Genomic DNA, 22,168 nt, shown 5'->3' with positions numbered 1-22,168 from the left:
GTATATATAAATATATATTGAGGAAATCTCATTAACCTCAAATTAAGGGACTCATTTTGAATCTGATTTACCTATAATTAAGTGACTCATTTTGAATCTGATTTACCTATAATTAAGGGACTCATTTTGAATCTGATTTACCTATAATTAAGTGACTGATTTTGAATCTGATTTACCTATAATTAAGTGACTCATTTTGAATCTGATTTACATATAATTAAGTGACTCATTTTGAATCTGATTTACCTATAATTAAGTGACTCATTTTGAATCTGATTTACCTATAATTAAGTGACTCATTTTGAATCTGATTTACCTATAATTAAGTGACTCATTTTGAGGCTGATTTAACTTTATTAAATGAAAAAGTTTGAAGTTAATTTAAATTAAATTAGTAACGTTACGAGTTGATTTAACTTAATTTAATGAAAAATTTTAAGTTTGCTTAAGCCCAGTTCCCACTATACAATTAATTGGGCGACTTAATTGAAACCAACTAATTGTAAGCAAGAAAACTGTACAGTGTGAACATAAAAAGTTGGAACAATGGTTTCAATTTTTCTGTTCACACTATTAAATTTTCTTGCTTAAAATTAGTTAGTTTCAATTAAGTGGCCCAATTAATTGTATAGTGTAAACTGGGCTTTAGTTTAATTAAGTGAAAAAGTTTGAAGTTGATTTAGTTTAATTTAGTGAAAATGTGTGAGGTTCATTTGACTTAATTTAGTTAAAACGTTTGAGGCTTATTTAACTAAATTTACTATAACATTTTTATGTTAAATTGTAAATAAGTTTATAATTTTTAAGTCTCAAAACTGTAACCGATTTGATTACCTCGTTTCTTAAGCTAAAAACTTAAACCACCATTACTTAAATCCTAAAATATGAAAAGTTGAGTTAACTTTGCTGGTTTTCCAAAATGGTTTAAACGGAGATTAAATAGCATCGTATGACCCACAGCTACCACTAAGACACACAGTTTTTAATTAGGTACTAAATATATTTAATCTGTATAATTTATCCGCTGATAAAGAAACCATCAAAATGTGAAGTATCTATAATTTCCAATTTATTAACGTCACGTTCGCTTTGAGAGTCGAGCATTTTGCCCAATCTCGTTTTTAGACCGGGGAGAGGTGAAATCCCACCCCCCCCCTGGTGTGTCTTTATCCGTAGTCATCTTTCTCCACAGATAGAAAAAGGGGAAATAACCCCGAAAACGAGCCCCACCCGGGGCTACAGCGGCCAATGGGGAATGTCCCGGAGAAGGGACGTCACGAGATGCAAGAGCCCCTTGGCTTCCAGCGCGCGGAGGGATTTCGGTATAAAAAGGGGTCCCTTTCCGTTTGGAAATCACAATCAGCCCTGAATCTTCTCCCGTTCTCATCTCATCCGCCTTTCAACCAGCAACCATGAACTCTTTGGTAAGAACTCTTTGAATCGTTTTTAGGCAGCTTAGAAAGTTAGGTTTGTTTAGAAATAGACTTGGATGTTTAGGAACTTTTTCGAAGTGAAAGTTCTACAAACTACAACGATAATCTGCCCATTTTACGCTTGCTTTTGCGATAGTTAACCTTTTTTGGATTTTAGATTTAGAACATTCAAAATAGAATCGCTGAAGTTTGTTAATTTTTAACTTTCTCCATTTTAACTTTTTCTTTTCAATGTATTTTACAGTTCGCCATTATTTTGTTGGCCGCTGTCGCCATGAGCAGCGCTCAATTCTCCCTTGGTCTCGGCAAGGGACTCGGCATCGGCAAGACCATCGGATTCAACAAAGGATTCGGAGGACCCGCTTACGGATACGGATACCCCGGAGTTGGTCTTGGTCTTGGATCTGGTCTTGGTCTCGGCCACGGCAAAGGAATTAGCATCGGCAAGAACATCGGATTCAACAAAGGATTCGGAGGACCCGCTTACGGATACGGATACCCTGGTGTCGGTCTTGGATCCGGTCTAGGTCTTGGATCTGGTCTTGGTCTTGGATCCGGCCTCGGCCTCGGCAAAGGAATCAGCAAGGGCATCGAGATCCCCATGCCTCAGGTCTCCCTCAACAAGGGCATCGGCTTGGGCGCCGGCGGACTCTCCTTGGACAAGGGTCTCGGTTTGGACTTCGGCGGCGGCAAGGGACTCGGACTCAACTTGGGCAAGACCGTCGGACCCGGCGGAGTCAACCTGCGTCTCGGCAAGGACCTCGGATTGGGTTTCGCCAACATCCGCACCAGCAAGAACATCGACATCCCTCTGGCCATCGGAAAGTCCCTCGGACTCGACAAAGGAATCACCCTCGGTTAAATTATTCTCCAGTAAGTTCTCTTATTCGTTACTTTCTCATTTTATTTTGTCTTAATTTTGGTTTCATTTCTTTATCAGAATGAAGTTCGTAATATCCATTCCGTTTCACCCCACCTGTAATTCACATTCTCATCTTCAACTCGCAGTTCTCCAAAAATCTAAATACGAATTCAAAATTTGTTGTACTTGCACTTTCTAATTGATTTTCAAAATTTCCGAAATAAATTTTTGTTTTTTTTTAACCAATGCTTTAGTGTTACTTGAAAATTTTAAAACTTAAGCTTATAGATCTTTAAGGCGGTACTTTATGGCATTCTCATCAGCCGTAAGCGATTCATTTTCCCCTCCTAAATTCCAGATTCTGAGACCCTTTCTAAATGTATATTTCCGACCCTAATTATTTATACATCTTTGTAAAATAATTGCCAATTTAATTTTAATTTGTTCTCTTTCATTAAGTAAAAAACAGTTCACTTTTATGCAAATTCGTCTTATTTTTGAAACCTATATTCTTCATGTAGCATTTGTGTGATAGTGAAGAATCGAGCTCAATTTTCCTAAATTTTATGTAAAATTTCAGGATTAGTTAGCCGATTCGCAATTAGTTTAAACGTCCTTTTCAAACATGACGGCTCTACATGTTTATGTCTTCAAAAATGGTCTTCAATAAAATGAGAAGTTTCCAAAATTTTGATTCCTTTTCTTTGCTTACAAATTACCAAAATGCTAAAATAGCGCAATGGCGACAGTTGACGCAAAAAATATCAGTTAGGCCTAACGTGAGTTTTCTACGTTAACCTATAAAATCTAGAATTTCCGAAATTGTTTAAATGAATTTATCCTTCATTACCTTCTGCTAGTATATAATAGTCCTAATCGATAGTACGCTGCAAAATATTAATTTACTTCCGTCACATTTTGGCTGGAAAACGGAAGGTACATTTGAAACAATAATATGAATCTGACAACACTGAAATCCTTTTTTTTTGGACAGCCATGGAACTAATAATAGTTTATTAGTTCCATGCGACAGCTGTGTATTTTATTTGCCTGGCAGCGCTGTTTCTGCACACTGGAAATGGTGGACGTAATATTTTCCAAAACTGATCGGCTGTTTTTTCAACTTTTGACTTATCGACTAACTGACAAGGAGACTACCAGAGGTGGTTATCGCCGATTTTGTTAAAACTCGGGGGTTAGGTAGACCTTATGGTAGTAAGAAAATTCGTGAAGGGAAAAGTTTGCAATGGGCTTTAGTTTTCCCATGGCAACCGAAAATATTTTTGACCTCTCCATTTAAAAAAGCATGGGATTTTCTCGGTTACACAAATTTTGTAAAAATTTTAACCAAAATTGATCAATTTTACCCAAAATCGTCGTTCAATTTTACCCCAAATAGGTAAAATTTATCTTTTTGGGTAAGTTTTCAAATTTAATTTTTTCAAATTTTTTAAGTAAGTAGCGAGAAAATCCCATGCTTTTTTAAATGGAGATTTTTTGGTTTTAAGAGATAAAAACCTTTTCGGTTGCAAAAACCCAACACGCGTAGCAAAAACGTAACACGTAACACACGCGTACCAAAAAGTCCTGAACTACTTAAAAATCCCAACTTAACCTCCCCTACTATTATTTTACATCGACTTTGGACAGGAGTTTCGCCCCTTTGCTTCCCTTATCTATATACCCGGCTGGTCTCGGCTTTAAATTTTTTCAAATTGTGATGACGTCCCTCCATTACTAACTCTCGGTAAAATATTCCCCAACGTGACAATATTATAGACTTAAGGTATTAAGCACGCAATAAATGACCTTTTTTAAACGCAAAATAGGTATTTTATTATTAAAAACATTAAACAATTTGTACATTTTTTGATGATATGGTAAAATGAGGAAAATGAAATGATGAGGTGTCAGGGAGCGTTTATAAAAGGTGGACACCCTTTTCGATTCCGAGTCCTTTGTTGAGGGCAAAGGGGAAGGCGATGTACTTGTTGAAGCCGAGGTTGAGGAAACCCAAGTTGAGGTTCTTGCCGAAGCGCAGACCGACTCCGCCGGGTCCCAGAGTCTTGGCCAAGTTGAGCCCGACGTTGAAACCTTGTCCAAAGTCCAAACCGATGTGTTTGTCCAAAGAGAGTCCATTGGCGCCTAGTCCGAGGCCCTTATTGAAGTACACTTGGGGAATGGGGATGGTCTTGCCGAGTGCCATGTCGCCGAAGAAGATGGCCTCGCCACATGCCAAGGCGGACAAAAGGACAACAGCTAGACACTAGAAATTAAACAAAGCCCAAATTAACAATTTAAAATATCGTCCTTTAATAATAATAATCAGCTAGGCACCACCTTAGGCCCAAGTCATCAAGCGACTTTTAATGCCTTTAATTAAGGAGGTCCGTTTACAATGCGTAGGAGGGTGGTGGAACGCTAGCCAATAGTCCCCTATACGCTTACTATTAACGTTAACCTCATCAAGTTCTTACGGAAAGGGACACCGAAGAAACCAGGGTAAAACCTTAATCAGTGGGGAAATAGGTTGCAAATTCCACGCAGGAGTTTTAACCTAGTGCCACAAGCTCCTCTAGGTGCGAGGTGAAAGTACCAACCACTTCACCACCCAACTTGTTCATAGCAGCTAGTTTTAGGATTTTAATATAATTTAAAAATTTGAAGGTCAAGATGACCCTTTTCAAGGTCGAGACCATCATTTACTAAAGATCGCCCATTTATCAAATTGAATGCTTCCTTACCAGAGATTTCATTGCGGTAGTAATGACTGAGTTAATCCAAACGGTAACACTTTGAAGAAGAACTGTTTTGGAAGATGAGAACTATTAGAAGTCGAAATTGGTTTGCGACCCTTCCTCCGGCCCGGGGCCCTATTTATACGGATCCGAGAGTGAGGGGCCGGAGCCTCCCCCTTTTCTGGGTTTTCTCCGGAATTGGGCAAACGGAGAAGTACCCGAGAGGAGAAGACACAGGTTTTCCACGGTTTCTCTCGAAACTTTCCGAGATGACCAAGAGCGACAGGTTTTGCCTCTCTGGGAACTTGGAGAGGGGTAAAGTCGATACCCGCTTCACCCGGACAACACCGGGGTTACTATGGTTTCCTTAGAGTCCCAACATAGTAACTCCGTTTAACCCTTTTTCTGAAGTTATCTCCTTAGCCATTAAATCATCCAATTAATCATATCGATAATACATTATCATTACAAATAGTATTCTTTATTACAAAATTAATCATTTTAAGGTAAATATTTAAATTTATAATTTTCGTAACAACAAAACTAGACAAGTATCCCTTTATGCGGCTGATTTTTCAAATTACTTTTCGGAAAAAATGTCTAGCGAAATCCCTAAAACATTTTATGGTTTATAAATAAGTTACTATATCTAAGCAACGTAATTTATTCATTTTATTTTTTAGTTGCATTAATAAATTATGCAAATATTTAGTTGGGATGCGATGTATGTTTATGACATGAGGCGAAAAAATTCAGGTACATTAATAATGCCATATGTAACATAATCACTCATAAGTATGCCATAAAAGCATTTTCGTTAATGAAACCTTGTTCACGGGATATGACGTAAATTACGTCACTTACAACTCCGTGACGAAATATGCGTCATCAACTTTACTGATGGGAAACGGAAGTTAGTGAAAATTCCTCGCGCGTTTCTGGCTTTCCCATGTCAAGTTTAGCTCGTGCCTCGCGATCACATGATTTCATTTCCACGGTAACCTTTTCAATAGCGCAAGGATTATAAGCATTTTTGCATTTTTGGGTCCGCTCAATGTATGTTCCGCGTGAAACAAGGTCTCATTGAATTTTTTTCAATGGAAATATTATACAGAGGCATACTTATGAGTAATTATGTTACATATGATAATGCCCATAGCCTGCTGATTCACATGTTTCATTAATTAAAATATGTACTTCTTGTATATTTAAAAAAGACTTTAAACTTAAAAATAATGAATCACTGGAAATAAATGAAAATTTCTTCGTTTAAGTATAGCAATGGACTTTTGAGTCTTGAAATTTGAAAACGCCATTAAACTTAAAAAACTTTTGTAACCTTTTTGAAAAAGTCTGCCTTCCTTTCAGCTGAAATTTCAAATAAATATCTATGCTAATTTAAAGTGATTCTTGTAGTTTGTAGACCTCTCGAAAACGAGCGTGGAAAACTTGTAACAGTGAAAAATAAGCTTGGAAAGCGAAAATATACTCGATGTCAATGTTATCTACGACCCCTACGAAAGGTGGAGATATTTCAGCCCCCGCCGGAAATTTAATCCGCTAAATAAAATGATCTATGTTAAATATTATGAGGTTAGAGTTGGGTTAAATTTATTATCTGCCACTAATGTGAAGTATGAGCTTGAAAGGGCTTGTAATGTTTTTTTCTTACAAATATTTCCCCATTTAAAAATTGAATTATAGTAACGCAGTGACGTAATTACCTCAACCACCGTCATTCGTCATAACATCCGCTTCTACCTTACAAAGATCATGGCAGCCCTGTTTTAAAAGATTTGACAACTAAGGACTAACGGTTGGGCAGCAAATTGCAAATTTATCTTTGTAAATTAATAAGATGATTTTTGTAAAGTCCGTAAGTTTTGATATGAGGTTATATTTTATCTGTGGGTGCTGTTAATTGAAAATTGGGAATTTAAAAAACGGAAGAGCACTAAGGCCATCTATTGAGCAGATGATGAAGTAACTCGGATGTGTATTATCAATTGGTAAATTCCGATCGCTGAGGGCTCGGCGTTCGTATGGGAAATTTTCCGTTCATTTCTTTCATATCCATATCCGAAATTATCATCTTTGACATTAAATTTGTTCGTATGGTAGCACTGTTCGCTTGCTTTTTTGATTTAAAGATAAAGTTTCAAGTATTTTGAATATTTCCTTAAACACTTGTTGTAATTTAATAACGAATTGTAAAAGATAATTTTTAGGAATACATTTCACGTTGTCATATAAAAATGTTATCGTAAATATTTAAATAAACTGAATTCAATAGGCGCTTAAATAAAACATCTTCCCAGAAATTGCCAAGAAGTAATATTTCCGACAGCCAGGACTCATAAGTTATTATTTATATAGTGCTTGTTGAAATATTAGAAAGCTGGAAACTTTCTCGAACGTAACATCGGTTTTTTGCTAAGCCTTAACATGCCCAAAAAGTAACCTGGTTAAAAGGAAACACTTGTTGCATACCGTACTGCGAAAGTAATATGTTTAGTTCTAAAGGAATGAGTTTTCATCTTTTTCCGAAAGATAATTTTATACGAAATGAATTAACACTGCCTCCATGAGAAGTTTTAAAATTGCCCGGTATTATAAAAATATTACATATAATTTTAATTATTTATAACATAAGAGGATGATAATAATAATAATATCTTCTTATACTTAGTTTTAGTAACATTATATATGTTACCTTAAAATATATTATCGAAAATTAACATTAGTATGTTCCTTATACACGTGAGCCGATACGTTTCTTATCTGACGCAAAATTCTCATGAGGGAAAAAACGCGTCTCCAATTGGCTTAAATATGATTTTTTGGCTAGCCATTCTAACCGTTTAACCGACCGACCGGAAATAGTTCCTTCCCAGATGAATTTGGCTCGGAATTTGGAGAGGGGAGTAAAAACCGAGTATCTTTTATTGAAGCGTCCATTAAACGGTTGACTTGGAAAATAATGAAGATAAAATACGATTTTGGAGTCTTTTGGACTAATTTTTTATTTCTTTGATTGAGATTGTTTTGATTTTTTTCTTGAAATCGTACATATGTGATGTACTTTTGTTTGTACCTATTTTGGTGGGGATTTTTCAACTGAGCAGTCACCATGTACGAAAAAGTTTAATTTCTTTAGTTTGCATTGGCGTTACATAAGAAAGGTTTTACATTTAAATTTAATTTAAAATATTGTGGCCTTTAGAAAAATAACGCTTTAATAAAATATGATCAGTATGTTGCTATTAAACTTAAAATATTTAAATGATAAACTTCAAGGGGCTGAATCTCTCAAGAATTGGCTAATTTAAAACATATTTATTTCAATGGGCTATTTATAAATATGCCAAAATTAATTATTCGTTTAAACTAGTCCCATTTAATTTTTAAATAAATAAGAATCAGCCTTAAATAGCACTTAGTTTCCTTTTTTTAAATGTTCATTTTCAACTGAAATTTTAATTATCCTAATTTTTGCTAAAAGCCAAAATCAACAAATGGTAATTTTGGCGTTAGATTAGTAAATTCGCCACATTCAAAATTCACAGTTAGAAAAAAGGGTTTCCATGGGTTTTATTAGGGTTTGCTTTGGGTTTAAAAAAGGTTTAGGAAAAAATTATAAACCCTTAAGGTTTGTTTTGGCAACTTGCATGGTATGAAAAGGGTTTAAATGTTTAAAGGAAACCCCTATATGTCAATGGAAAACCCTTAGGATTCCAATTTAAGAACCTATAGAAAAAAAAAATAATGTATCACTTTTTAAAACCTTTTTCAAACCCTGCACGTTTTAAACTATATCACGCCATCTACGCCAAAATTTGATATCAAGCCGCATAATAATTTCATAAAACGTAAAGGAAGACGGACTTTCCCCAAAATGGTTTCTCTAAACATCGTTGCAATCATACTTATTTCGGGGGTTCTGTGGTAAAACGCCCGCCTGTCGTGCTATAGGGCTTGGGTTCGAAACGCGCCCGATGCAATCGCCAAAGTTTGTTATCAAGCCGTAAATTAAACTAGGGCGTCACAAAACCCCAACGGGTATTTTTGACAATAACCTGAGCGGAGCGAGCTAGCGACCATATAAATAATTCAAATATTGAACACACATTTAAAGAAATTAAGGTAATAACTTTTATTTTTATGACATACATATCATTGTAGTTTCAGCCTCTCCAGTTCTTTTTTTTGGAAGCTAGTCCGGTCTTACTATTGACTTTCAAAAGTCGTTCTAAATTTGGAGGGTGAAAACAATATATTTTAATATTTTCATTATAAAATTTCCGTTTGCCATTATAAAATTTCCATCATCAAATTACGTTTTTCATTATAAAATTACGTCTGCCTTCCGTTTGTAATATATTCTTAGACGTTCCCTTTGCAATTCTGGTGCGCGACCGCTTACAACCACCAAATAAACCCGCTTTCCTACTCAGTCGACGGCTTGCAAAACACCCGCCAAAAAGGCAGCCGTTGATTTCAATACTTCTCCGGCCCACAAAACTACTTCTCCGGCCCACAAAACTACTTCTCCGGCCCACAAAACTACTTCTCCGGCCCACAAAACTACATCTCCGGCCCACAAAACTACATCTCCGGCCCACAAAACTACATCTCCGGCCCACAAAACTATTTCTCCGGCCCACAAAACTACTTCTCCGGCCCACAAAACTACTTCTCCGGCCCACAAAACTACTTCTCCGGCCCACAAAACTACTTCTCCGGCCCACAAAACTACTTCTCCGGCCCACAAAACTACTTCTCCGGCCCACAAAACTTCTTCTCCGGCCCACAAAACTACTTCTCCGGCCCACAAAACTACTTCTCCGGCCCACAAAACTACTTCTCCGGCCCACAAAACTACTTCTCCGGCCCACAAAACTACTTCTCCGACCCACAAAACTACTTCTCCGGCCCACAAAATTACTTCTCCGGCCCACAAAACTACTTCTCCGGCCCACAAAACTACTTCTCCGACCCACAAAACTACTTCTCCGACCCACAAAACTACTTCTCCGGCCCACAAAACTACTTCTCCGGCCCACAAAACTACTTCTCCGGCCCACAAAACGCCCGTTAAAAAGGCAGCCGCCCCTCCAGCAGATTAACTATTTTTCCCGTTAATAAATTTCTAAAATATGGAATTTTATTTATTAAATAACGTTATTCTAAAAGGAGAAACCTTTCGGACGATCTGGAGTTTAACGTCGACAGTGACGACGAATTCGACAAATTGGCCACTTTGATACCGTTCACTTTAATGTCTGGGGAAACTGTGATGAAATTATGGAGAGGAAACTGGCAGTGGTGGTATACCCATTGAAGTTTTATAAGTTGAAATAAGAGTGTAAATAAATGTGTAATCCAATTGTAGAATAAAAAGCTAAAAATTTTAAATGGTTTTACGTAGTTTTTACCTATCTACCCCTTTTCTCTAGCATCCCCTCGGAGCGCGAACGGACAAAATTTCCACCTGCTCTCGCTCTGTCTCTCTTCTGCTAACACCTCTGACACCCCCACTAACGCCCCTACCATCCCCCTCCACTTCTCTACTGAAAGTTTCAGTACAACTCACTCCTATACCCGTCTAGGGCCCCCCTACCCTCTCGCAACCCGTGGCTCATAACATTCCTCTTTCTCTTGCGCCCCCCCCCCCTCCTTTGAAACTTACTAACGGACGAACGGCCTTCGAAACTTACTAACGGACGAACGGCCTTCGAAACTTACTAACGGACTGACAAAACTTTCCCATAGAACTCGCTGCTAAGAGAGCTACGCTCGCTTCACTCAATTAATTAATTTTAAAGTAATCTATAAATACACGGGGGGGGGGGGTTGTTGCAAACCATAGGACGTTTTTAAAGGGTTTCTAATGGTTCAATTTATAATCATAAAAGTCCTCATTTTTAAGCCTTGTGGGTTTGAAAATTTCCGTTAAAGGGTTTTGGAGGGTTTGAATTTGTGGAATTTTCTTTAAGAACCTAGGGGGTTTATAATCAAACTCTTTTTTCTAACTGTGTACAGCCAACTTCAATAGTTTTGACACGCGCTTTTATTTTATCACAATTGGCCAAGATGGTACTTTCGAGCGAGACTAATTTTAAGAACGCGCTGCCTTATTCAGTGCGAAATATTTGAAACCGACCGATGGCGGTAATGTTATCGAAAATGGCAAACTAAACCCCTCGAATTAAACAAAAAACATTTATAAATAATTGTATGATAATTCCTTCACTTATGATTATCTAAAGTGCCGTCGGGTTTATCACAAATACTTTAATTAAATGATTAAATTAGTGCGTAGCAGAGATAATAGCAGTTTGTTGTTCTTGACTAAATAAATTATTCCAAAGTAAAGACAATATTTATAAGTCAAACTGGTTAATACTGCAACCCTCCTTCTAAGCAAATTATTTTAAAATTGGCGAATTTGCAGCGTATTAAAGAAATTGAAATAATCGTATTTGAAATAAGCAAATTTGAAATGACATTATTTCCCGGTTTGGTTTATCACAATTAATTCTAGATTAAATTATTAAAATAAAACGTAAACAAGCGAAACTGAGAGGATTCTAATAGTAGTGCGGGGTTTCAACAGTCACTGAAATATCGAACCCCAGCGGAATTTTCCCGAAAAACCTCGCAAGGTCGTTTTCCCACTTTGGGAGTCGTAGTTTACTCACGGACTGTAAATTTTAGATGACCGGTATTCCCGAGGTATTTTACGCCCCGTTCACCGATCAGGCTGACGAGAGTCGCTCAAGGTCATAAAAAAAACTAAAGCGCGTGTCATTCGGTCGGCCAGATTTCCAGATAACATGCGGGGGGGGGGGGGGGGGGGCAATCTCTATGCTTGGTACAAATGACCTTGACGGACTATCTCTCTCTAGTTCGAAGTGATTGATGCTCGGGGAAACCAAAATTCTACAGGGGAAGGCTACGCTTTACTCGTCCTCTAAAATTTCTAAAATTTACAGTCCATGGACCAATGGTCCTGTGAACGGGGGAATTGGACGTTGCTATAAATAGGCCCCCTCGTACAGTTGAAGGGTCACAAACGAATCTTGACCGTCCAAAGTAACTGCTCATCTCTTCTCCAAGTTCTCTTCATCGCTCTGGGATCTACCACTTGACCATTTCTTCGAAAATGAACTACTTGGTAAGAATAATACTTTGATTTTCTACCCTTTCATGTGATTTTAAGCGTGCATTTGACTTTGTCTTTGCAGTGTCTCGCTTTGACCGTCTTGTCCGCGGTGGCGTGCTGCCACGGCTTCTTCATGGGTGAACTGATGGGTGGCTATCCGGCTGGACTGGGCTTCGGGCTGGGCAAGGAGTTGGGGCTGACCAAGAGCATCCCGATCCCTCAAGTGACCTTCAACAAGGGCGTCGGATTCGGAGGCGCCGGCCTCTCGCTGGACAAGGGCGTCGGCCTCGACTTCGGACACGGGCTCGGCGTCGGTCTCAACCTGGGCAAGACTCTGGGACCCGGAGGGATTGGCCTCCGCTTCGGCAAGAACCTCAACTTGGGGCCCCTGAACCTCGGCTTCAGCAAGAACATCGTATTGCCCTTGGCTTTCAACAAAGGAGTCCAACACGCAATTGCCTTCGCCTAAAGATCCTCTATCCCATCCTTAACACCATATGTTTCATTCTCTTTGTAAGTTATTTCGTAATAAATGTACAAATTATAATTAACTTTATTTTGAATATTAATTTTTCACTTCGTAAGGTTTTACTTTGTATAAATTATTTTCAATAATGAAATATATTACGGATATTTGAAAAGTATTAATTAAAATTTAAGTTAACAGTTCCCACAATTCAATCTTATTGAATAGGTGAAATAATAAATTGATTATTTTTAACTACCCATATAATTATTTAAAATTAATATGAATATTATTAGTTACACAAAATGACTTCTTATTTGGTACAATTTATCAACTTGCTAAGAAATGTTGGTAAGAATGAAATATTAAAGAATTGATAAAAGGTTTTTGATACACCTAAATTAAAATCTGAAATTTATAGAATCAAATTATTGTAATTGGGCATAGTCTTTAATGATGACAAAAATATGCGAATTAAAATGGCTGATCTCATTAATATGTAAATTGCATTGTTGGTTATCACCAATACCTCGAGATTATTGGTTTAATTTAATGCTCAACATTAATAGTATAGTTAAATTAAAATTAAAAACCACAATTTTCCGTAATAGGTCAATGCTTCTTCTTAAATAAATCACTATTACTAACCCATCTCTCGTTTCTACCTGTTAATGAAAAATTTAAATCACGTGATCATATTTAGTTTTCATTTTCTCTATTGGATGACGCGGATGCGGCGATTCCATTAGGGCTGTGCAAATAGTGTTTTATACATTCGAGTAGGGTGTCGAGTATTAATAAATTTTTCATGGAGTAGTCGAGTCGGGTAACATTTTGATCGAGTCGGGTTGTCGAGTATTCGATTATTTCGAAATTTTCCTTGTTCAAGTAGTCAGAAAAACCCTTTCGGGTACTCGAGTACTCGAGTAGTTAGAAAAATCGTTCGGGTACTTGATTAATCGACGAGTTCTAATCGCATAGTCGAGTAACTAAGGCTAACAACTAACAAGTGAAAAAAGATAAAAATAATTAACAAAACGCTAAATTAAAGAGAAAATTCCGAGCTCTCTCAAATCCAAAACCCAAGACATTTCCGTACACACAATCCCGCTGATGTGTTAGTCCTCACAGTCCGAATAAAACCTTCCCCCTTTATGAAGATTCGCATCAGAATGCGTCTAACATAGTAAATAATCACAGACCGATATAAAACATTCACCCTGTCCCAGATTTCAAAATCACAGTCCGAATAAAACATTCACCCATGTCCCAGATTTCAAAATCACAGTCCGAATAAAGCATTTACCCCTGTCCCAGATTTCAAAATCACAGTCCGAATAAAACATTCCCCCTTTATGACGATTCGCACCAGAATGCGTCTAACACAGTAAATAATCACAGACCGATATAAAACATTCACCCTGTCCCAGATTTCAAAAATCACAGTCCGAATAAAACATTTACCCCTGTCCCAGATTTCAAAATCACAGTCCGAATAAAACCTTCCCCCTTTATGAAGATTCGCATCAGAATGCGTCTAACATAGTAAATAATCACAGACCGATATAAAACATTCACCCTGTGCAAAAAAATCGTTTCGAATCAGACTATACAAGGTCGCAGATTTCAAAAACCACAGTCCGATATAAAACATTCACCCCTGTCCCAGAGTTCAAAAATCGCAGTCCGAATAAAACATTCACCCCTGTGATTTCAAAAACCACAGTCCGAATAAAACATTCACCCTGTCCCAGATTTCAAAAATCACAGTCCGAATAAAACATTTACCCCTGTCCCAGATTTCAAAATCACAGTCCGAATAAAATATCCCCCCTTTATGAAGATTCGCACCAGAATGCGTCTAACATAGTAAATAATCACAGACCGATATAAAACATTCACCCTGTGCAAAAAAATCGTATCGAATCAGACTATACAAGGTCCCAGATTTCCAAAATCACAGTCCGAATAAAACATTCACCCCTGTCCCAGAGTTAAACAATCACAGTCCGAATAAAACATTCACCCCTGTCCCAGATTTCAAAATCACAGTCCGAATAAAACATTCACCCTGTATGAAGATGATTTTTTTTTAAATAGAGCTAATACCCAAGGCACCACCTTCGACCACATAAGCAATGTTGCTTGTGCGTGATCAAGTAACAGGTGGCCGGGTTACAATGCGTAGGAGGGTGGTGGCAAGCCCTTCATGCCACGCAGATTCGCACCAGAAAATGTCCAACACAGGAAACAATCAAAACCGATATAAAACATTCAACCTAATTTCCATAAAGTCTACAACATAGTAAATAATCAAATTAATAATTAAATTTAAAGACAAAATTAATTACAACGCCCTTCTTATTCAACAACAACCACCGCGTATAGCAAAAACCAAAATAGTAGCAAACGTGAACTTTAGAACGGATAAAATAATTAACAGGAACACGTGCAATAAACAAGAGTCTAGTAACACCTAATTGATACCTCTTTAAAAGCTATCTGGTTTATCTTGGGTGTTGCGGGAAATTCGAAATTCGATGAAATTTGGATTCTGTCCCATTGGAAAGCGCAAATGACCATCTTCTTGTTTTTCAATTTGAAAATTGTTAACAGTGGCAGCTAGGTTTTAATAGTCCCCATCGATTGGCATATTTGGTGTTTTTGTTACGCAAACGGTTTAAGAGTAATAATGCGAAATCCGTTCAAGTTTTAATCGCCAAGAAGCGTGGGAGTCCACTAAATTAGCTTTATATTCTTTGGTTTTTCTACCCGGGCGACTGGTTTGACAAAGAGTTTATTGTCGAGTACCCGAATATTGTCGGCGGGAAAAACAATTCGGCAAGTTTTACAGGTGGCTTATTCGAGTATTCGAGTACCCGATTAAGGTCAATTTCTGATACCTGATAATGGCACAACGTGAAAAACCCGGCTGAATTTTCCCTCTCCCGCTTCGCCCAATGTCAGGCTCTATTCCGTAAAGCACAGGCGCGAGTGACGTTCCCTGCTCTCCCGACCTCTCCACGTGGAAGGATTAAGTCCGGCATTGCTAGCGCTGTCGAAATTGTCAGCAGTTACAATGCCCTTGAGAACCGCGAAGTCCGAATTACGGGGTGACCGTCGCTATCAATATAAGTACGTAACTTATTCGAAGCGCGCGCATGCGCAAAGGTAAAATAAGCTTGCGCGTTGAGAAACGAGCTAGAAGGTATTTTCGGATGCTCTCCGCCGGGTCATTACCTTTCCCTCTCTTAGGTGTTCCCTGGTGATACTAGCGAGCTAGCTCCGCAAGAAATCAATAAAAAAAGAGTTTTGTAATCGCCAAATACGAAACATTGACAACGATATAATTGTAATTATTAAAAAGAGCCCAATTGGGCGGCAAAATATCCCAACTGGCACCTCTGACTAACGACTCTGTGGTCGACAAATATCCCCAAATAAGTTGACGGACGGCTCAAAACATCTCTCTCCCCGTCCCAGAAAATTGCCTCTTTCATCGCGGAATATTTCTAAATTCCCCCGTGGATCTATAGAGATATTTAACGTCGTCTGCTTTCCCTAGCTTTGGCAGTGTAATGGTCGCCATTTTGAGCGGGTTTCTCAATACGAAAAAGCAGAAGAAAATAGGGGGAAGTACGCTTCTAGTCAGCTTTGGAAAGGCGTCACTTTTCACGAATTTTCGCGCTAAAACGGTTTGGCGGGAAATCGCGGATGATTACATCTTTTAAAAAATCAATTTTTCTTAAATTGAACAATTGTGACATATTGTCCTTCTCATTCTCTGCTATTTGAGCTAAGGCGTATTTGCTTTCGTCGTTTATAGCCGTGTTGAATCAAAACAAAATTGGAACTACTTTTTCAGTTTGGTTTATTATGCGTAAAAAGGCATTTTCGTGGGTCACACGACGACTTCTACGGCTCAAAGCTACAGATACGTACTTCCCCTATTTTCTTCTGGAAAAAGCAAGTGGTAGAGCTCTATTCGCACTGGGAGCGGCAGCAATCCCCGTTGCAATATTTCGTCAACCTTTAAGAATACAGGGCAATAGCATTAGCCGCTGGGACAATACAAGCATATTTCGCAGCGAAAATTTATCTGCTTTTTACTCGAAAACAGAATGTGAAGAATGTTACGAAAAACTGAAAGCAGACAAAATTTCGCCACAAAGTACGAGAGGGCGTTGGCTCATATTCTCAGTTAACGATTCGGCCACGAAATCTCCATTGAATCAATTGGAAGTGTCATACTAATTGTTATTACGTTACTGATAGGATTAAAGGTTTTCTGGACAGTCTCAGTTAAACGCGGAAATAAGTATAGTTTAAATCGGTGACTTAATTAAGATTGAGATATTTTAGATTTTGGGAAATACTCTTTAAACTTCCAATATATTATTATCCAAATTTATTTTAAACGCTGTTATCAGAAGTAAATGATCTTTTTATAATTTCGACGTAAGAAAGGAAGGAGAAGCTTGTAATAGTGGTACAATTATTTTATTTTATTCATTAGCGAATATTAGATTATTTTTATAGACCACAATAATAACGTCCTTGATTGGAGAAAATTTGGATTCGCAAAAATTAATAAAATAAGGAAACCATTTCTTTCAAATATCCGAAATAAAGTTTATTATTGACCAGATTATAATTTGTGCATTCATTACGAAATATCTTACAAAGTGAATGAAAAGTATGAAGCTAAGGATGAGGAACAGAATAGTTAAGCGAAGGCATTTGCGTGTTGGACTCCGAAGCCTTTGTTGAAAGCCAAGGGCAGTCCGATGTGCTTGCTGAAGCCGAGGTTCAGGGGCCCCAAGTTGAGGTTCTTCCCGAAGCGGAGACCGATCCCTCCGGGCCCCAGAGTCTTGCCCAGGTTGAGACCGACGCCGAGCCCGTGTCCGAAGTCGAAGCCGACGCCCTTGTCCAGCGAGAGGCCGGCGACTCCGAATCCGACGCCCTTGTTGAAGGTCACTTGAGGGATCGGGATGCTCTTGGTCAGCCCCAACTCCTTGCCCAGCCCGAAGCCCAGTCCAGCGGGATAGCCACCCATCAGTTCACCCAGGAAGAAGCCGTGGCAGCACGCCAAGGTGGACAAGACGGTCAAAGCGAGACACTGCAAAGACAAAGTCAAATGCACGCTTACAATCACATGAAAGGGTAGAAAATCAAAGTATATATTATTCTTACCAAGTAGTTCATTTTCGAAGAAATGGTCAAGTTATAGATCCCAGAGCGATGAAGAGAACTTGGAGAAGAGATGAGCAGTTACTTTGAACGGTCAAGATTCGTTTGTGACCCTTCTGGAGCATCAGGAGCCCATTTTATAGCACCGGCCACTTTCCCGGTCAAAGGGCTATAACTTTCGGGTTTTTTGCTGCGGAGAGAGCCCAAAAATAGATAAACGATCTTTCAGGGTTTCTGGAAACTCCAGCCGGGGTTCACCCTTTCATCCGCAATTGAAACCAACCCACTATTCGACAATTGTCTATTTTTCCCATTTCAAATACGATGCTCTAAATTTATTGAATGGCCGGAACATTAAATTTATTCGGTAAATCAAAAATTAGTATGACTTAACGAGTTAATCTTATTAAGTAAAAATATAATATAACTTCCGAACTCTTATGAAATTAAATTGATTTTAATGTTCTCGGTCTTTTTTTATAATATCATTTAATATATTTCTCTTAATTACAATACTCACTGACTACTTTCCGCACAACGCCTATATTTTTCTATTTATAAATTACACTCAAGGGCTTTCAATAGTTTTGACAATTTTAGTTAAATATTTAAGTACCTGTAACGTCAATATAATTAAATGTTAAAAACCTCTAATATACGATGCTATTTATTGTACTTAGTGTATTTTAACATTATATTCCCTTGATACTTATGTACAAGTGTCGCTTAAATATTTTTTTCCAAATACCTGTAACTTATAAATACCTTATTACTAGAGTTAGAGACTCTGCGTTTGCGCAAAAATTAAATAAAATATTCAATTTTTATTTTGTTCCTATAGCTTTAACGAAAAATAGTATACAAAATCAAATTATATCAACCTTTTGCAAAATAAGCACGATAAACATCAACTCAATGAATTACTTAACAAATGCTCTGAGCCCGCCGCGCAAGTATAATGGCAACATAAACGTTAAAATTATTCAATTACATTTTAATTTAATCCTATATATTTTTTGTTTAAGAAAACCAAATAACGTAAACAATGACCGATGAAATTATAATACCATAATTAACATTAAAATTATTTAAAATTAAGCCTTTTTCTTTATGGATTTACCTATTGTAATTTATAATTATGGGTCTTGGAATTTATATACACTTTATATCGTTGCTCTGAAAATTAATAAAAAATTCGGGCTGGTATCTTATTGTTTCCTAAAACGCGATTCTAGCACCAGCCGGTGACGTGCCCCCACCCCCCACTCTAGAGAGGGGGCTCATCTCCACATCGTCATTATCTCTAAATACAAATAAGTGCATTCTTGAAGTGCCTCAAATTCATTCGATGCAGAATCATATAGTTAATGTTAATTTTTACTTTGAACTATTGGGGGGAATAAATTAAATTAGTTAGGAACCCATTAACTTTTATCGTAAACTCAATTAAATTTTAAAACACGTTTTTCAACGACAAACACGTTAAGCACGGATAATATACGCGCAGGAAGAACGCCAAAAACAAGTTAATTTATCGAAACCAACGATTCCGTTTGCGAATCATATTCATGTGAACTTAATTAAACTAAGACGAAAGAAATTACAACCAAAAATAGTGGCAAGTCCCGGATAACAGTATTTCTCTTTGCAATTTATATTTCACAATAATCTATGACACGCCATTAAAGGGTTATATTTTCATCGTCCATACATTTTCACTGGTAAAATAACAACTGCGTGAAAGTTTCAGATAATTATCATAGATGGCGATGGCTCCGATAAAAAAGGCCTAAGACAATACGTACAAGCAGAAGTACAAATGGAGTAACAACTGTGGAGCTATATAACAAGGGCGGAAGAACGAATTTGATTTATTGCTTTTATGAAAATTAATTTAAGGAATTTTAGACTTTAGTTTTATAATTTATGTATATGCTTATACAAGAGGATCTATACATGTATTCACTGTGAATGTTTAAGGAAGTCTGATGATTCCAATTAATGGATTTGGCCAGTCAAAGATTTTGAAAATACCGTCGAAGTTCAAGCCCCGCCCATTTCTCTAACCGCATTATCAGTGTGATTCCAATGGATACTAAGACATTCCTAATGTATGCTACTATGATTTCCAGGTTTGGGTTAATGCCGCCAGTATTAATACCACTAAAATTCGATAGATGACTTGGACCTGAGGCTTTGCCTTGGATATTAGCGTAACTGATTATTATTATTAATAATCATAATGGTTTTAGGTAGAGCTCAGCGTTTCGATAAAAATTAACCATTTATTTTATTTTTATCCATAACCTACAATTATCCGAAAATATAAATAATTTTTTGCATGTTAAATCGTTGTTTATCCATGGATATTATCCATAAATAAACAGTTAACCAAAATATTTACGATTAATCGAAATTTTGTCAGTTAATTTATTTGTTACGCAGAGCTCTAGTTTGAGGCTATCCACGAAAATTTTGAATTAATAAATTATCAATATTTTCAAGTAAAATCGGTGAGTAAGCTAACTACTCTTACTTGGTAAATCATCTTAATTTTATACGCAATATTAACAAATTGACAGCTCATTGAATAAATTTAAAGCATCATATTGGAACCAAACGAGATAGAAATGTTTTTAAGACTAGTGCGCGGTTTCAACAATCAGTGAAAGGGCAAACCCCGGCTGCAGATTTCCAAAAACCCAGGTAAGTCGTTTTCCCATTTTGGAGTCCTAGCTCTCTCTACCAAGAAACCCGGCAGTCACGATGGTCCTGTGAACGGGGAAAGTGAACGTTGCTATAAAAGGACTCTTGATACTCTAGAAGGATCACAAACGAATCTTGACCGTTCAAAGTAACTGCTCATCTCTTCTCCAAGTTCTCTTCATCGCTCTGGGATCTGCCACTTGACCATTTCTTCGAAAATGAACTACTTGGTAAGAATAATACTTTGATTTTCTGCCCTTTCATGTGATTTTAAGCGTGCATTTGACTTTGTCTTTGCAGTGTCTCGCTTTGACCGTCTTGTCCGCGGTGGCGTGCTGCCACGGCTTCTTCCTGGGCGAACTGATGGGTGGCTATCCCGATGGACTGGGCTTCGGGCTGGGCAAGGAGTTGGGGCTGACCAAGAGCATCCCGATCCCTCAAGTGACCTTCAACAAGGGCGTCGGATTCGGAGGCGCCGGCCTCTCGCTGGACAAGGGCGTCGGCCTCGACTTCGGACACGGGCTCGGCGTCGGTTTCAACCTGGGCAAGACTCTGGGACCCGGAGGGATCGGTCTCCGCTTCGGCAAGAACCTCAACTTGGGGCCCTTGAGCCTCGGCTTCAACAAGCACATCGCACTGCCCTTGGCTTTAAACAAAGGCTTCGGAGTCCAACACGCAAATGCCTTCGCTTAACTATTCTGTTCCTCATCCTTAGCTTCATACTTTTCATTCACTTTGCAAGTTATTTCGTAATGAATGTACAAATTATAATCTGGTCAATAATAAACTTTATTTCGGATATTTGAAAGAAATGGTTTCCTTATTTTATTAATTTTTGCGAATCCAAATTTTCTCCAATCAAGGACGTTATTATGGTGGTCTATAAAAATAATCTAATATTCGCTAATGAATAAAATAAAATAATTGTACCACTATTACAAGCTTCTCCTTCCTTTCTTATGTATAAATTGTAACAAGATCATTTACTTCTGATAACCGCGTTTAAAATGAATTTGGATAATAATATATTGGAAGTATAAAGAGTATTTCTCAAAATCTAAAAATATCTCAAAATCTTAATTAAGTCACCGATTGAAACTATACTTAGCCCCACGCTTAACTGAGACTGTCCCGAAAACCTTTAATCCTATCAGTAACGACCTTGTATAGTCTGATTTGAAACGATTTTTTTGCACACGGTGAATGTTTTATATCGGTCAGTGATTATTTACTATGTTAGACGCTTTCTGGTGCGAATTTTGATAGCGGGTGAAAGTTTTAACCGGACTGTGATTTTTGAAATCTGGGACAGGGGTGAATGTTTTATTCGGACTGTGATTTTTGAAATCTGGGACAGGGGTGAATGTTTTATTCGGACTGTGGTTTTTGAAATCACAGGGGTGAATGTTTTATTCGGACTGTGGTTTTGAAATCACTGGGGTGAATGTTTTATTCGGACTGTGGTTTTTGAAATCACAGGGGTGAATGTTTTATTCGGACTGTGGTTTTTGAAATCACAGGGGTGAATGTTTTATTCGGACTGTGGTTTTTGAAATCACAGGGGTGAATGTTTTATTCGGACTGTGGTTTCTGAAATCACAGGGGTGA

General features: G+C 37.7%; 1 protein-coding gene and 2 long non-coding RNA genes across 3 annotated transcripts in view; 2 read left to right on the top strand and 1 right to left on the bottom strand.

Moving 5' to 3' along the window:
* Nucleotides 1-1,369: 1,369 nt before the first annotated feature.
* Nucleotides 1,370-1,785, top strand: LOC149953504 (uncharacterized). Its single transcript, XR_016480090.1, has 2 exons — nucleotides 1,370-1,424; nucleotides 1,678-1,785. It is a non-coding gene; the product is annotated as an uncharacterized LOC149953504 (long non-coding RNA).
* A 54-nt stretch (nucleotides 1,786-1,839) lies between these two features.
* The window catches only part of LOC149953498 (uncharacterized), an 87,096-nt gene continuing 66,767 nt past the window's right edge, over nucleotides 1,840-22,168 (top strand). The window contains exons 1-2 of the long non-coding RNA XR_016480088.1: nucleotides 1,840-2,306; nucleotides 2,374-2,424. This is a non-coding gene — a long non-coding RNA (uncharacterized LOC149953498). The remainder of the gene's footprint in view (nucleotides 2,307-2,373; nucleotides 2,425-22,168) is intronic.
* Nucleotides 4,217-5,144, bottom strand: LOC149953503 (uncharacterized). The gene is made up of 2 exons (XM_090169825.1): nucleotides 5,040-5,144; nucleotides 4,217-4,561 (listed from the first exon to the last, which is right to left on the bottom strand). Exons 1-2 carry the CDS (start codon nucleotides 5,049-5,051, stop codon nucleotides 4,217-4,219), a joined length of 357 nt encoding a protein of 118 aa, XP_090025951.1. The 5' UTR covers nucleotides 5,052-5,144.

The sequence above is a fragment of the Leiobunum rupestre genome, chromosome 3 (genome assembly GCF_980474605.1).
Source record: "Leiobunum rupestre chromosome 3, qqLeiRupe1.1.hap1, whole genome shotgun sequence".
NCBI lineage: Eukaryota > Metazoa > Arthropoda > Arachnida > Opiliones > Sclerosomatidae > Leiobunum > Leiobunum rupestre.
The sequence above is the reverse complement of the archived record's forward strand: the minus strand, read 5'-3'. Positions and strand labels throughout refer to the sequence as shown.